The sequence below is a fragment of the Rhinolophus hipposideros genome (assembly GCF_964194185.1).
Source record: "Rhinolophus hipposideros genome assembly, chromosome: 11".
Lineage (NCBI taxonomy): Eukaryota > Metazoa > Chordata > Mammalia > Chiroptera > Rhinolophidae > Rhinolophus > Rhinolophus hipposideros.
Window position 1 is genome coordinate 35,339,152 of NC_138057.1, and position 15,376 is coordinate 35,354,527.

Consider the following 15,376-nt stretch of genomic DNA (forward strand, 5'->3'; position numbering starts at 1 on the left):
GAGGGAGGGTTAACAGAAGAGAGAAAACAGACACACAGAGGAGAAGGTGATGTGAAGACAGAGTGAGGCCATAAGCCCAGGAAAGCCACCATAGCCTAACAAAGGCAGGGACCAGATTCTTCCCTGGAGTCCTCAGAGGAGGTGCAGCCCTGTGTGGGATTTCAGACGCCTCACTTCTGGAACTGTGAGAAAATACATTTCTGTTGGTTTTAGCCACCAAGTTTATGACAATTTGCTACAACAGCCACTGGAAACTAATATAGGTTTTGTGTTACTTTATAGATTTTGTTTTAGTTTCCTAAGGCTGCTGTAACAAATTGCAATCAATTTGGTAGCTTAAAATAACAGAAATGTATTCTCTCACAGTCTGGAGGCCATAAGTTGTCAGCAGGGCCAGACTCCCTCCAGAGGCTCTAGGGAAGAATCATTCCACGGCTCCTCGAGCTTCTGATGGCTGACATATTCCTTGGTGTTCCTTAGTTTGTGACGGCATCACTCCAATCTCTGCCTCTGCCTTCACACCATGTCCTTCCCTCTGTGTATCTTCTCTTTTGTGTCTATTTCAATAAGAACAATATACTATCGCTTCCGTGATGGAAATGGTCCAAATGTCATCAACCTGCCATCAGGTAGCTGGCTGATTACCCTGGGAATAGTGCCATATTAGGGACTCAGTGATGGTCTCTGCAGCTGGCAGATTGGACGCTCAGTGTTGGCTATAGCAGGTTGGTCTTGGTGAGTGGAAGTCCATGATGCTGAGCCCAGGTATCACCTCCCTCTCCGCCACTATGGCCACTTCGTTTCTGAGTCTGTGGGGCAATGACAGGAGTGGCTGCGAAAAGAAGCTGACTGGTATTCACAGAGCAGATAATTCTATCCACTGGATTATTGAAATCCTCCTGTGCTGAGGTTACCTTTTGGTGAGCATTCATGTGGAACACACATATCTTCTTACCTTTCCATGTCTTTCCTTAGAAGCTCGGTCACTCATTCTTTCATATCTCCTCCAGCATGGATTGCCCCTCAGTGCCCCTCCACGTCCAGCTCTACCACATCTTTCTGTTTTTCGTAGTGTGATGAATAGGTCCATATAGGTGAAATTTCCAGATAACTACAATTTAATCTTCTGTTAACCCTCCAATTACAACTAAACTGTTTCAGATTGGAATTTTATTCAATTGTACTTTTCCACTTTAACCTTCTTAAACAGAATATATATTACCCTTTCAAAAAAGAAATAATTACAATTTAGTAAAATAAACATTTATCTATAATCTCTTCTACTTAACTAATATACCCTATGTACTTATTTCTGTGTTTTCTAAGTCCTAGCCCCACAGAGTACATAATTTTACACTGCTAGAATGGCATAAAAGTAATTTTTTACTCTGCATTTTAAAAAGATTTTTATTAAAAATATAGCTAACATATAATATTATGTGAGTTTCAGGGGTACACCGTAGTTGTTCAGCACTTATATATCTAAAGAGGTGATCACCATGATAAGTGCAGCAACCATCTGACACTGTCCTATACTATCACAATATTATTGACTATATTCCCAATGCTGTACATCCCCATTACTAATTAGTTTTATACCTGGAAATTTGACCCTCTTATTGCCCTTCACCTTGCCCCCCTCCCTTTTTCATTTTTCAATTACAGTTGACATTCATTATTATTTTATATTTATTTCAGGGGTATAGCGTAGTGGTTAGACATTTACATAATTTAAGAAGTGATTCCCTTGACTAGTCTAGTACCCACCTGGCACTATACGAGGTCTGATGACAATTTAAGTTTGCAAACTTGTTGCAACGATGTTGCTAGTCTTTTTTGATATCAGAGAGATTATGAATTTGTACCAACTAGACAGTTAACCTGTTTACTATTTGGAAGTGCTGAAAAGGCTGCATGAAAAAGACGAAAACAACCTGAACTTTTTGCCATCAATTCATGGCTCTTGCATCACGACAAGGCACCAGCTCACTGCAATCACCTCACTGTCAGTGAGGGAGTTTTTAGCCAGTAAATAAATAACTGTATTGAAACACCTCCCTGCTCACCTGATCTGGCCCCCAGTGACTTCTATCTTTACCCGAAGATAAAGGAAATATTGAAAGGAAGACATTTTGATGACATTTAAGACATCGAGGGTAATACTATAACAGTTCTGATGCCTATTCTAGAAAAAGAGTTCCAAAATTGCTTTGAAGGGTGGACTAGGTGTTGGCATCGGTGCATAGCTTCCCAAGGGGAGGACTTCAAAGGTGACCCTAGGGATATTCAGCAATGAGGTATGTAGCACTTTTTCTAGGACGAGTCCACGAACTTAATTGTCCGACCTCGTACATAGTTATTGCCTTATCATTAACTATATTCCCTATGCTTTACTTTACATCCCTGTGGCTATTTTGTAACTACGAATTTGTACTTCTTAATCCCTTCACCTTTTTAATCCTATCTCCCCACCCCGTCCCATCTATCACCCCAACAAACTGTAGTACCCATCTGACACCATAGGTAGTTATTACAATATTATTGACTACATTCCTTATGCTCTACCCTACATCCCCACGACTGCTTTGTAACAACCAATTTGTACTTCTTAATCCCTTCCCCTTTTTTGACCCACACTCCCAAAACCCCTCCCATCTGGCAACCATCAAAATGTTTTCTGTATCTGTGAATTTGTTTCTGTTTTGTTTGTCTATTCTGTTCTTTAGATTCCACATATAAGTGAAATCACATTGCATCTGTCTTTCTCTGTCTGACATACTCCACTCAGCACAATACCCTCCAGGTCCATCCATGCCACCATAGATGGCAAGAACCCATTCCCTTCTGTGGCCAAGCAATATACTGTTGTATATATGTACCACCTCCTCTTTATCCATTTTTCCATCGACAGACACCCAGGCTGCCTCCACATCTTGGCCATTGTAAACAGTGCTGCAATGAACATATGGATGCACTCGTCCCCTCGAAGTAGTGTTTTGAAACCCAAAACGGTTTCTTTGGATGAATACGCAGAAGTGGGATTACTGGGTCCTTCTTTGTCTCTTCTTATAGCCTTTGTTTTAAAGTCAATTTTGTCTGGTACAAATATTGCTACCCTAGCTTTTTGTTTGTTTGTTTGTTTCCATTCTCATGAAATATCTTTTTCCATCTCTACATCTGTGTGTGTCTTTCAATATGAAGTAATTCTCTTGTAGGCAGCATATGTAACGTTTTTGTTTTCTTATGCATTCAGCCCTCCTATGTCTTTTGATTGGAGCATTTAATCCATTTCCATCGAAACTAATTGTTCATAGATATGTAGCTATTGCCATTTTATTATTCATAATTTTGATCTATTTTTTTTCCATCTTAAAGAAGTTCCTCTAACATTCTTTGTAATACTGATTTGGTGGTGATGAACTCCTTTAGCCTTTTCTTGTTTGGGAAGCACTTTATATATCCTTCAATTTTAAATGATAACCTTGCTGGGTAGAGTAATCTTGGTTGTAGGTCCTAGCCTTTCATCACATTAAATATTTTGTGCCAATCCCTTCTTACCTGAAAAGTTTCTGTTGAGAAATCAGCTGACAATCTTAATGGGAGCTCCCTTATAAATTACAAGTTGCCTTTCTCTTGCTGCTTTTAGGATTCTCTCTTTGTCTTTAACCTTTGCCATTTTAATTGTAATGTGTCTCTGTGTGGGCTTGTTTGGGTTCATCTTGTTTGGGACCCTTTTTGCCCTCCTGTTATAGTTGAGCCTTGGTTGCTATTGGCATGTCAGTTTTGGAATTAGCCCTCAGGCTGATTGGCTGTAGGGTTTGGCCACATCCACAGCTTACAGACTGCTGTGTGGGGAGCTTACTCCACTGAGTGGGATTCGCCCCAGTGGACTCTGGTGCTTGAGACTGCCCTTTGGGTGTGCCACCTGTGGGGCTTATTAGGCTGTGCTCAGCCGTGGTCTGAAGCCAACCCCTATGTATGTTGGTTCTGGAGCCTCTTGAGAGGGGCTCGGGTTCAGGTCCAGGTCACCCAATGCCTGTGACCAGCTGGGGACTACCTGATTTTTTGCTGCCTATGCTAAACCTGGAGGCAGGTGGGAGAGGCCCAGCTGTGAACTGAGGATGTCTGCCGCCAGTACCAGGCCTGGGAGAGCTCCACAAGAAGCCAGGACACCCCAAGTCCAGCTGCCACCTGCCAGCTCCCTTAATGTTCAGCCGCTGATAAAGCCTCGTGTGGCATGCAAGTTTGACGAGGCAGGATTTCAGGGAGTCACTAGAGTAGGAAGTATTGTGGTCAGAAGGTTAATGTGAACTCTGGTTTGGATCCAGTGCTGAGCCTGGAGCTACTCAGCAAAAATCTCAGAGCACACCAAGGCCAGTTGTCACCCTCCTGGGGCCATGGACTCTGATAGTTTTTCAAGAAAGAGTGCAGTATGGGTGGGCCTGGCCGCTGGTGGAGAAAGTGCTTCAGGCATTGGGGGAGTTAGATGGGGTGGGGTCCCAGCGAGTCAGCAGGGTGGAACTGCAGAACTCACCAGACCAATCAGATTCAGATTTGGCTGTAAGTGTGGGGGGAGTGCTCAACATATTAAAGATGGCAGCTGCCTGCCAGCTGTACAGGAGAAGGACCTCCCACAGGGAAAATGGGACTGTCCTCCAGACCTCGCCTCAAAGCCACACACCTCAGTCTACTCCTCGTATGCCTCTGATGCCTCCTGAGTTACCATCCCTCTGTCAGAGCCCAAGGTGGGTGCCTGTGAGCAAATGAGTCTGTGCGTGGGCCCTTTAAAAGGACATCTGGGTTTCCGGCAGCCTTTGGTCCCATCTGGACGGTTAGAATTCCCACTGTTTTTCACAGCCTGACATTGTGAGGGCTCCTCTTCCCAGCACCAGTACTCTGGGTTGGGGAGCCTGGAGTGGGGCTGGGGTCCTTCTCCAGGGGGAACCTCCTCGTCCAGGCTATCCCTCCCAATTTTCATCTGCCACACGGAGGTTTGGGACAAGCCTGTTTTGCGTCTCTATCCCTCCTACCAGTTTCGACATGGCATCTTCTTTATGTCCTTAGTTGTAAAACTTCTGTTCATCCAGTCTTCAAATGGTTTTCCATGTTGATTGTTTTATAATTGAGCTGTAAGTTTAATGTGTTCACAGAAGGAAGTAGGCAAGTAGGCACAGTTTATCTATTCCTCCATCTTGGATCTCCTTCCCTATTCTGCATTTTTGATTTAGCGTTAAAACATTGTCTGTTCCTTCTCTAACTCTTAAGAAAACATATTAGGTTGGTGCAAAAGTAAGTGTGGTTTTTGCAATTATTTTTAAACTTTTAAACCACAATTACTTTTGCACCAAAATAATAAGTTGTTACCACAAATAAACCTGAAATGTAGGCAATTTTTATTGTCTTAAAAATAAGGGAGTTATTTCTCATTCACATAATAATCCACTGTGGATGTTTCTGGTGGGCAAAGACTTTTGTCTGTTCAGTGAGACAGAGAATTCCATCTTGTGGCTCCAGGTTCCTTCCATCTTGTGGCTCTGGCATTTCCTAGAGCCACACGGTCACCTGTATTGAGTTTGTAGAAGGGGAAATAAGCAGTGTTGAGAAGGCATATCTGCCTCTTAACATCCTTATCCCAGAAGAAACACACATTACTTCTGTTCTCATTCTCACACTAGTTTATCACTCATTGTGAAAACTAGTCATGTGGTCACATGTAGATACCAAAAAATATTGCCCCTGGCTGGGTGGCTGCTCCTCAGCAACAGCTCTGTTCTGTGGAAGGGGATTATAACTTTTTGTGGACTATGAACCAAATCTGTCACAACTGCACGGAGCTTCATAATTACCTTTTAAATGGCAGAAGAATATTCTTTAAGTTGATACATCATACTTTATTTAACAGGTTCTTCATTTTAGACATTTATAAACATTGTTTAAAAATTTTCCTTTCTAATGAATATCACTATAGGAAATACTATACATACATACATCTTCCCCCATTTAAAGATTATTTATTTAAGAATAATTCTAAAAAAATGGGAGAGAAAATTATGAGCAAAATTTACAATAATTTTTCAGATTCTTGAACTTACATATTTATTCCTCAGGATCAGTAATAATTGTATCTATCTGCAGGGTCTTCTACATTGCCTGTTTCATGGTAATACTCAATGAGATGAGTTGAGTGACCAGATAAAGTTTAACAAGAGCAGTCTTTAACTTAAAAGGTTAAGGCCATTTAGCTTCTTAATGATTTTATAGTAATGATGAGGATCATTTTTCTCAAATGTTTTTTGAACATTATTCAAAATTAGGTGGAACATAATTTATCATGGCTCTGGCTAATAATATGAGTATAATTATGCCCTGAGTCTTTCCTGTCTTGATAAATGGCACCAGCATTCACCAAATTTTAAAGGTAGAAAGCTATGCAAAAAATTACTGCAAAATTTGGTGGCCTAAAGCAATAGCAAATATTTATTGTGTCTTACAGTTTCTGTGGGACAGGAGATGGGTTGTTCTGTCTTGAGGATTCCATGATGTCACAGTCATGTATTGGTGTGGGCTTTGTCATATGAAGGCTTGACTGAGGCTGGAGGATACATTGCAAGCTGGCTTACCTATATGGCTAGCAAGTTGGTGCTGGCTGTTGGTGGGAGGCCTCAGTTCTTTTCCATAAAGGTGCCTGCATAGGGCTCCTCAAGCGTCTTCATGATATGGTAACTGGTATCTTCCCAGAGTGAACAAGAGAGCAAGGCAGAGAGGCAATGTCATTTATGGTCTCACCTCAGAAATCATACACTATCACCTCTGCATTATTCTGCTAATCACCTAGATCTACCTTATTCACTGTGGGAAGGCACTGCACAGAGGCAGGAGGCCAGAAAGCACAGATCACTGGGAGCCATCTTGAAAGCTGGAGGCTATGGCTCATCTCTTCCATATTTCATTCTACCCACATATTCTGTTGATGCTCCTTCCAAAAATATATTTCAAATATAATCACTTCTCTTCATTTCTACTGCCTCTCGCCTAATCCAAGACACTATCCACACTCAGCTCTACTGTAATAGCCTTCCATCTGATCTTCCTTCTGCTCTTGTCACTCTCTAATGCATTTTTTACATAGCAATCATTCATTCACTTTTTTCCAATTAATTAATGCAACATATATTTATTGTTTACTTACTACATGCTAGGTTTGTTTTAGATTCTTGGAACATAGCAGTTAAAAAACCAAACTCTTTAAAGCTTATATATAGTGGGGAAATAAACAATATGGAAAAATATTATATTATGTGGAAACATGTATAATACAGAAGATTAAAACAGGGTAAAGGAAAGAGAGGGAAATTAGGGACTTATGGGTACTGTATTATACAGGGCTGTCAAAGGTGCTATCTGTGATTAGTTGATATTGGAACAGAAACCCAAAGTGACAGGAGGGGGCAGGCATATGAATACCTGGGTAAGAGTGCTCTAAGCAGAGGAAAAAAATAAAATGCAAAAGCCTTGATTATGCTTGATGTGTTTGAGGAACAGCAAACCAGCCATTGTGGCTGAAGCAGAGGGAGGGCATGAAGTGGAGAATGGCATGTGGTAGGGGTCATTCAGATCACATAGGGTCTTGTCATCTATGAGGAAGACTTTGGTTTTATCTTGGGTTGGTGTGGGACAAAAAATGTCATTGGAATGTTTTACTGACATAATATGACTTGCTTTTCAGTAAGATCATTTGAACTGCTCAGTCTGTGATCTTTTAAAATGTAAATGACATCAGGTCATTTCCACTGCTCAAAACCCTTCGATGGATTCCCATTGTACTTAGAATAAAATCCAAGCTCACTTAGCTATCATTCCTATTATTGTTATTATTAAAATTGACACACCATTATTCTCCACTGTGGGGACAGAGCCAGGAGAGCAGTTTCCAGGCTCTCGGCCTCACTTGGAAAGGTGCTGGTGCGGATAAAAGATGGTCATCAGCTGTGACTAGTTGGCTATCATTTGTTACTGGTTAGCCATTAGCCACTGATATAACTTCCATGGCTAATCTAGCAAGCGCGGAGTGTGGATTGTGGTTGCAGAGAGGCAGATTGCAGCTAGCAAGTGAGGTTGGCTGGCAAAGAAGCGGACGGCTGGTTGCAGATCCTGTGTGTCCTGCTCCCTGATCTCCAACCCGGCTGCCAGCGAGACTATAGTGGTATGACTCCCCTATCTGTGGCTCCTTGGGTGTTCCTTTTTGGCTTCACTATGCCCTGCGTTCTTATGTGGGGAGCAAGACCAGAGACCTCGTATGACAGAACCCTGCTGATTTCCTTCCTAATATGTATCCAATTAATAATAATAATAATAATAATAATAATAATAAGACTTACTGTTTATAATCTGCCTTATCCATTCGAAACTATGTACTCTGGGGTTATTGTGGTGTGTGGATCTTTCCATACTAAATTATCCCAAGACTGATTTCTTTTTGGAGATCTTTTGTTTGCTCTCTATAGTATGTTTTTTCTGTATCTTCCCTCATTGTCACATTTGGTCAGTGACCTACCTCTCGCAATGCTGTTGTTGGTGCCAGTGTCACTTTGCTATTGAGCTGGATGCTAGAGCTTGCCTTGGTTTGTGGGCTACATCAGGATTTCTCAAACTTTAATGAACAAATGTATTATCTGAAAGGAGGGGAGGATCTTGTTAAGATACTGATCCTTATTCAGTAGGTCTTGGGTGAGCCTTGAGATTCTACAGTTTCCCCCAGCTCTCAGGTGATGGTTTTTCCCAAGTTCTCAGGCTGGTCCTTTGAGTGGCAAGGGGGCTTATCATCAAACTTGGCTGAACATTGGAATCACCTGTGGGGCCTTAAAAAGTACAAATGCCTGGATCCCCCTCCCAGAGATTACAATATAATTAGCCTTGGATGCAGTCTGATTATTGGGAATTTTCTAGGCTTCATTAGTGACTTATATGAGGGATATAAAACTGAAAGTAACAAAGGAACAAGACAAACAAAGAAACAAAAACTCATAGACACAGACAACAGTTTAATGGTTACCAGAGGATAGGGGCTGTTGGTAGGAAAGGGTAAAGGGAGTCAAGTATATGGTGATGGAAGGAGAACTGACTCTGAGTGGTGAACACACAATGCAATATATAGATGATGTATTATAGAGGTGTATACTTGAAACCTGTATAATTTTCCTAACCAGTATTGCCCCAAAAAAGTTTTTAAAAATCACTAGATTGGATGACATTAGGCCCTGTTTTAAAACAAAGCATGCCAAGTAGTTCTGTTTTCAAAACTCAGTTTTACAGCTATAGAAAGAGTCTGGCCACACTAGTAGATGGCTTCCAGATCTCTGCCTAGTATGAATGAGTAGTTTCTCCAATGTGTCCAGCACATGCTGTTACTTAGCGGCACACTTAGAATTCCTGCCTTCAGGAGAGTGGTCATTCCGAGTGCATTTAAAATATGCCCCCTGACAACGAGGCTGTAGTAAGTCAGATCCCTTCCTGTGTGCGCTCATGCTGAGGCAGAAGAAGGGGTGAAACATAGAATTACTCCATTTCTTTTTTCTTGTAATTTCTAGCACATTTATGTGCAGTTTCTGAGCCAGTAACAAACTAAGAACTTCTTGTATGGTTCAAGCAAACCCTTTGGTCATCCAAAGCAGATGTTTCAAACTACTGACAACCAATGAGGCAGTTCCAATTTGTAGGTTAATAATTGACTGCTAGACGTGGGTGTCCCAAATGGTCTTGGAGACATTGGGCAGAAGAGACAATGCCCAAACTCCCCCTGCCCTCCACCTCCTCTAACCTAAAGCCCACTCAGTTCTTTCTGCCAAGTGATTTACTATGTGTTGACAGAGTGTGGGGCACTTTTCCTTTGAAATGTACTTCAATCCCATGTAACTGGATCGATTTTTTTCTCTATCTGGTCTAGATTGGACGACTGATTATTGGACAGAATGGCATCTTGTCGACACCTGCTGTTTCCTGCATTATCAGAAAGATCAAGGCAGCTGGTGGAATCATCCTAACAGCCAGCCATTGTCCTGGAGGACCAGGGGGAGAGTTTGGAGTGAAGTTTAATGTTGCCAATGGAGGTATGTGGTTCAGAATATGCCTTAATTGTCATGATTTCTTTCCTCTTTTTAAAAACTCTTACCATGTTGATCCCCCTGCCCCACTTCCCCCGATGGTTGACAAGGAAAGTGGAGAGGAAATGGCTCAGAAAAATCTAGTGAGATGCCTGTATGAGGGTTCTCCAGAGAAACATATCCAATAGGATATAAAGGGAGTTGTTGTAAGGTATTGGCTCACATGATTATGGAGGCTGAGAAGTCCCAAGATCTGCGGTCAGCAAGCTGGAGACTCAGGAGGGCCGATGGAATAGTTCCAACCTGAGTCCAAAGGCCTGAGAAGCAGCAGAGCTGATGGTGTAAATTCCAGTGTGAGTCCGGGTCTGAAGGCAGGAGAGGACCGAAGTGTCAACTGAAAGGCAGTCAGGCAGAGAGATGCAATTCTCCTTTACTCAGACTTTTTGCACTGTCCAGCCCTTCCGCGGGTTTTTGGATGAGTCCCACCCACCTTGTGGAGGGCAATCTGCTTTACTTTTCTCTCCTGAAGTGTTGACTTTCACAGAAATGCTTAGACTTACTTAATTTTTTTCTTTTATTTACAGAAATTTATAGTTTGGAGGTCCCAGTGGGGTGAGACATGTGCATAGGGGTGAATTAAAAATGTTTTGAACATATACAAAGGTAGGGAGAATAATAAATGGACACCATTAGAATCCTCCCCCATATTGCCAATCTTTTTTTCCCTTGAAGAATTTTAAGGTAAATTATAGCATGAAGGCATTTCACACTGAATATTTCTGAATGTATTTCTTAAAAAGAAAGACATACCCTTATATAAATAACTACGTTATCACACCTAACCAAAATACCACTAATTCTCTAAATATCGTCAAAAAATTAATCTATATACAAAACTTCCCAATTGTCCCCAAAATGTCACTTACAGCTATTTTGTTCAAAACAGGATTTATCTCAGAATTATGCATTGCATTTGGTTGTCAAGTCTCTTAAATCTCTTCTAATCTAGAACACTGAGTCTGAGTGTGTACACGGGTGGGAGCTGAATTTTAACCAACAAAAGTTACCATTATGAATTATTCCTAGCCCCAGGCAAAATAGCACATCCTGAAGTGTAGGTACATTGTCTTTCCCTCCTGCAGCCATTTTGGACATTATCCAAACAAGGAACTTCATTCATGCCAGGTATTAAAAAAAGACATCTTATGAAGTGCCTTGTCTTTGAAGGCATGTTTAGAGAAGCTCTGCTTCACTAAAAAGCACATGATGAATGCCAACTATAATTTTATATATATATATATATATATATATATATATATATATATATATATATATATGTGTATGTATATGTATGTATATGCTTACAGGAGGCGGAGTGCAGTGTTGGGAGTGGAGACAGTGGAAATGTAATGGCTAGGTGCGATGTTGGAGAGATGGTGGATGGGGGGAGGGGAGTCCACACAGTGTGAGGGATATAATGATAAACGTCTAAGTATTGCTTTGTCTTGTGCACCTGAAACTAATAAAAATAATAATAATAAAAAAAAGCACATGTAGGACCTATAGCTAGTCTTAGAGCAACTCCTGAATGTTTCAGGAAAAACTATGCAATGTGCAGATATTCTATACTCCAATAACACAGGAAATTGAATGAACTCAGAAAATGGCAACTTGTAGAGAAATGCAATACATAAGTTACCAAACTAAACAATGGATTTCAAGTAAGCATTTTGAAATTAATATCTGACTTTATACCTTGCGAGAGCATCTTAGTCATTTTTATGATATCCTGTGAGCCATAACAGAAGAAGGTATTATTTAAATACCCATTTTATAGACTAAATTACAGGAGATTATGAAACCTATTCCACCATACCTTGAATAGGGGGAGGGGGTTGAACTCATCTTTTAGCCTTGAACATGTTGAAATTTCTTCCTTTTGCATTTAATTCCTTATGTTTGCATATCTTAGTATCATTAATAAAACTAACATTCCTGATGGCATAGAGAGATTCAGCTGGTTTCTTCCTGTTCTAAGTATAATAAGTTTTACTATGACATCCTTCATCTGAAGTTGCAGGCCTTCATCTCTCTTCTATTGAGTGTCACACAGATACATCTTATGAAATGAGTTAAAAGTCTCAGCGTATAGAATTAGTAGGCACATTCAGGGAAATGGGACACATCTGGAGCTATGTTGCTTTTAAAATATACTTAAAGAACAGGATCATTCTGAGCATGTTTTTAAGTAAAGGGGAAGATGCTAGAGCACAAATGGAATCAATAATAAAAATACTGATTTTTTTTTTTTTGGATACTTACAATGTCCATACTCAGAACTTTACATATATTATTTCATTTAATCCTCACAACAACCTGATGAAGTCACCAAGGAATAAAATGGTTAAAAAAAATGACCAGTGTCACAGAATTAGTAAGGTGTGGAGCTCATTCAGAACCTAGATTCTAAGAAGCGGGCAGAACTTCTGAGTAAGGAGGCAAAGAGAGGGAAATAAGCAACTGTGAGGGATGCAGAATGGAAGTTTTGGGAATTGTTGCCTATATCTGTTCAAAAGAAAGTAAGAAGAAAGGTCGCCTGCTAAGATAACGAGGCAAGAATGGAGAAGGGACTTGGGATAAATTGAGATATTTTGTAAAAGGTATTCTGGGAAATTTGTTGAGAATTCCTGAGAAGTTGTGAGAACCAGGGTGCAGTTAAACCCTCATTATTAGGGGAAGGCAGTTTGTATAATTTCATGACTACCTTCAGCAGTGCATGGGAGTCTGGGAATGGCAGCAGTGGGAGCAGATGATGGTGAAGTCCCGGGTTTGGGCAATGGCTGGGTGGGCATAGCAGAGCATCGGGAGGGCTGGTGGTTGTTAAAATTGTCTGAACTGACATCACACTACTAGAATTCCAATTCAGCCTCTGCCAATGACCAGTGATGTGTCCTTAGTGAAGGTCATCTCTTCCCATTTCAGTTTCCCCACTTGGAAAAAGAGTAATAATAATGCTTACTTCATGCATTTTTTTATGAGTGCCAAATTCCATATAAAGTGTCAGATGTGGTACATGTAAGTTTCAATAAATGTTGGCTTGTTGTTATTATGCTACCAAAGGCATAGCTCAACTGATGGAGCGTAGGGTCCTGCCTGGGATGAGACCAGTGACACTAGAATGAACTGATGGCCTAGGAGTAACCAAGTACTGACAGGCTTTAGTACAGTAGCGAGGAGCAGATTCAGCAGAAGTACAGAGTAGAGTAGATGGGCTAAGGACACTGATATTTGATATTTTTGAAAGAAGGATTTCAAGAGACTGTAATACTGAGGGTATGACTGTACCAGGCATTGCCTAAAATGAAGAAGAAAGCCATTGAAGTGAAAGATGCCAGGAAACTTGGAATATGTCAAGGAATGCAGAGGCAGTTGATGAGCTCTGAGGTTATCACGTGGGTAGTTGAGTAGCATCCTAGAAAATTATCTAGTGTGTTGGAACTTGTTTTACTTTTGAAAATCAGTATGCTTTGTCATAAAACTTAGATAGAGACTTTAGAAAACTGGTGGAGACAGCCCTAGCGCGTAGTGTGGTGTTGGGGGGCAGGGAGACATATTTATGCACTCTCCAATCTGGTAAGCATTAGTTTTGCTAAAAATGCAAAAACTAAATAAGACTATTTACTTTTTTTTTGCTTGCAATCCTGTCTTGTTTATTAACTTATAATGTTTGATTTTTTTGAGTGATCAAGAATCAAACATACACATTACATTAGCCCAAAAAGGAATGCAGTGTCAAAAATTATAAACATAAATATGCAACCAAACCAAAATTGAGTTTTACTGAATCTTAAATATTTACTAAATTGCTGAATAAGCCCTTTAAAAATCTGGGAGAGAATCCCTTTTCTATTAGTAAGGACCTAGAAAGAAGAAAAAGTCTTACGTTTTGCAAAAGGGTCAGAAATGGTGAGTGAAGTTGAGAAGGGCTATGTTTATTTCTTTGTGGTCCTCACTTTTCCTACAGGACAAGAAAATGTCAGTACAATCTATCTACTAGGCTCTTTTCCACCTACCGGAAAGGTGCTATTGCTATTCCTTCCCCCACCCCCCGCCTCTCCCCAGCTTTACTGAGGCGTAATTGATACACAAAAACTTGCACATATATAATGTATGCAATTTAATGTGTTTGGGCACTATTCCTTTTTATATGTTCAATGAGTATTTATTGGGAGGCTCTGAAGCAATACTGTCCAATAGAAACAAATTGTGAGTTACATATGTAATTTAAAATTTTCTGGTAGCCACATAAAAAAAGTAAAAAGAAACAGGTGAAATGAATAACATATTTTATTTAACTTAATATATCCAAATTATCATTATTTTTAAAAATTATTTTTGTTTCAACATTTTACTATAAAATTATTAATGCAATCTATCATATTTTTCTACTAACTCTTCAAAATTTGGTGTGTGTTTTACAATTACAGCACATCTCAGTTTGACTAGTCACATTTCAAGTGCTCAATAGCCACGTGCGACTAGTAGCTATTGTATTAGACAATGCAGCTCTAGGGATTGGGGTATAAAGGAAATCAGGAAATAATTTGTGTTCAGTAGAAAGTTAAAATGTAGTTGGTGAGTGAAATTAATACCCAAAGCTATCTATCTATCTATCTATCTATCTATCTATCTATCTATCTATCTACTATCTTTTGTTTTAGATTTTTCTATCTACTGATTTATTTGATTCCCAAACTTGTCACAACAAATTTAAAGTGGCTCGCATTAAGATATAATGTACAATTTTATTATTCAATGTTGCCCCAATGAATTTATTTTAAAAAATTAAAAATAATATGTAAAAGTTAAAAAGACAAGAAAAGTTACAGGAGGACAACTATTGATTTTATGTTCAATTCATTTAAAGTCTGTTACAAGTTAATTGTCAACCTGACCTTGTGAGCAAATACATCATACATTTTTAGTTAAGCCTCATTTGAAAAACTTGGGAGTCGGTAGAGAGTGGGAGTTTGGGGAAAATAATTTACCCCGGTAAACTCACGCACCGAGGCCACCAACCTGGGAGTAGAAATCATATTTGCTTCCTCTAGATGCACTTGGTAAGCTGCAGTTTAAATCTGGAATCCCTCACTTCTGTCAAATGCATATCCTGTTTGTGTCTCATATCCTGAATAAAGCTGATTACATAACCGGGCCTCCCTGGCAGGTGTGAAACTATTTTTAGGGAAGACATATCATTGCTTAGAAATGGATTC

At 40.0% G+C, this 15,376-nt stretch overlaps 1 protein-coding gene across 2 annotated transcripts in view; it reads left to right on the plus strand.

Moving 5' to 3' along the window:
- Nucleotides 1-15,376, plus strand: part of PGM5 (phosphoglucomutase 5) — a 183,845-nt gene that overhangs the window by 17,184 nt on the left and 151,285 nt on the right. For both annotated transcript variants that reach the window (XM_081067433.1, XM_081067434.1), the window contains exon 2: nt 9,944-10,106. In XM_081067433.1, coding sequence (XP_080923559.1) covers nt 9,944-10,106 — 163 coding nt within the window. The remainder of the gene's footprint in view (nt 1-9,943; nt 10,107-15,376) is intronic.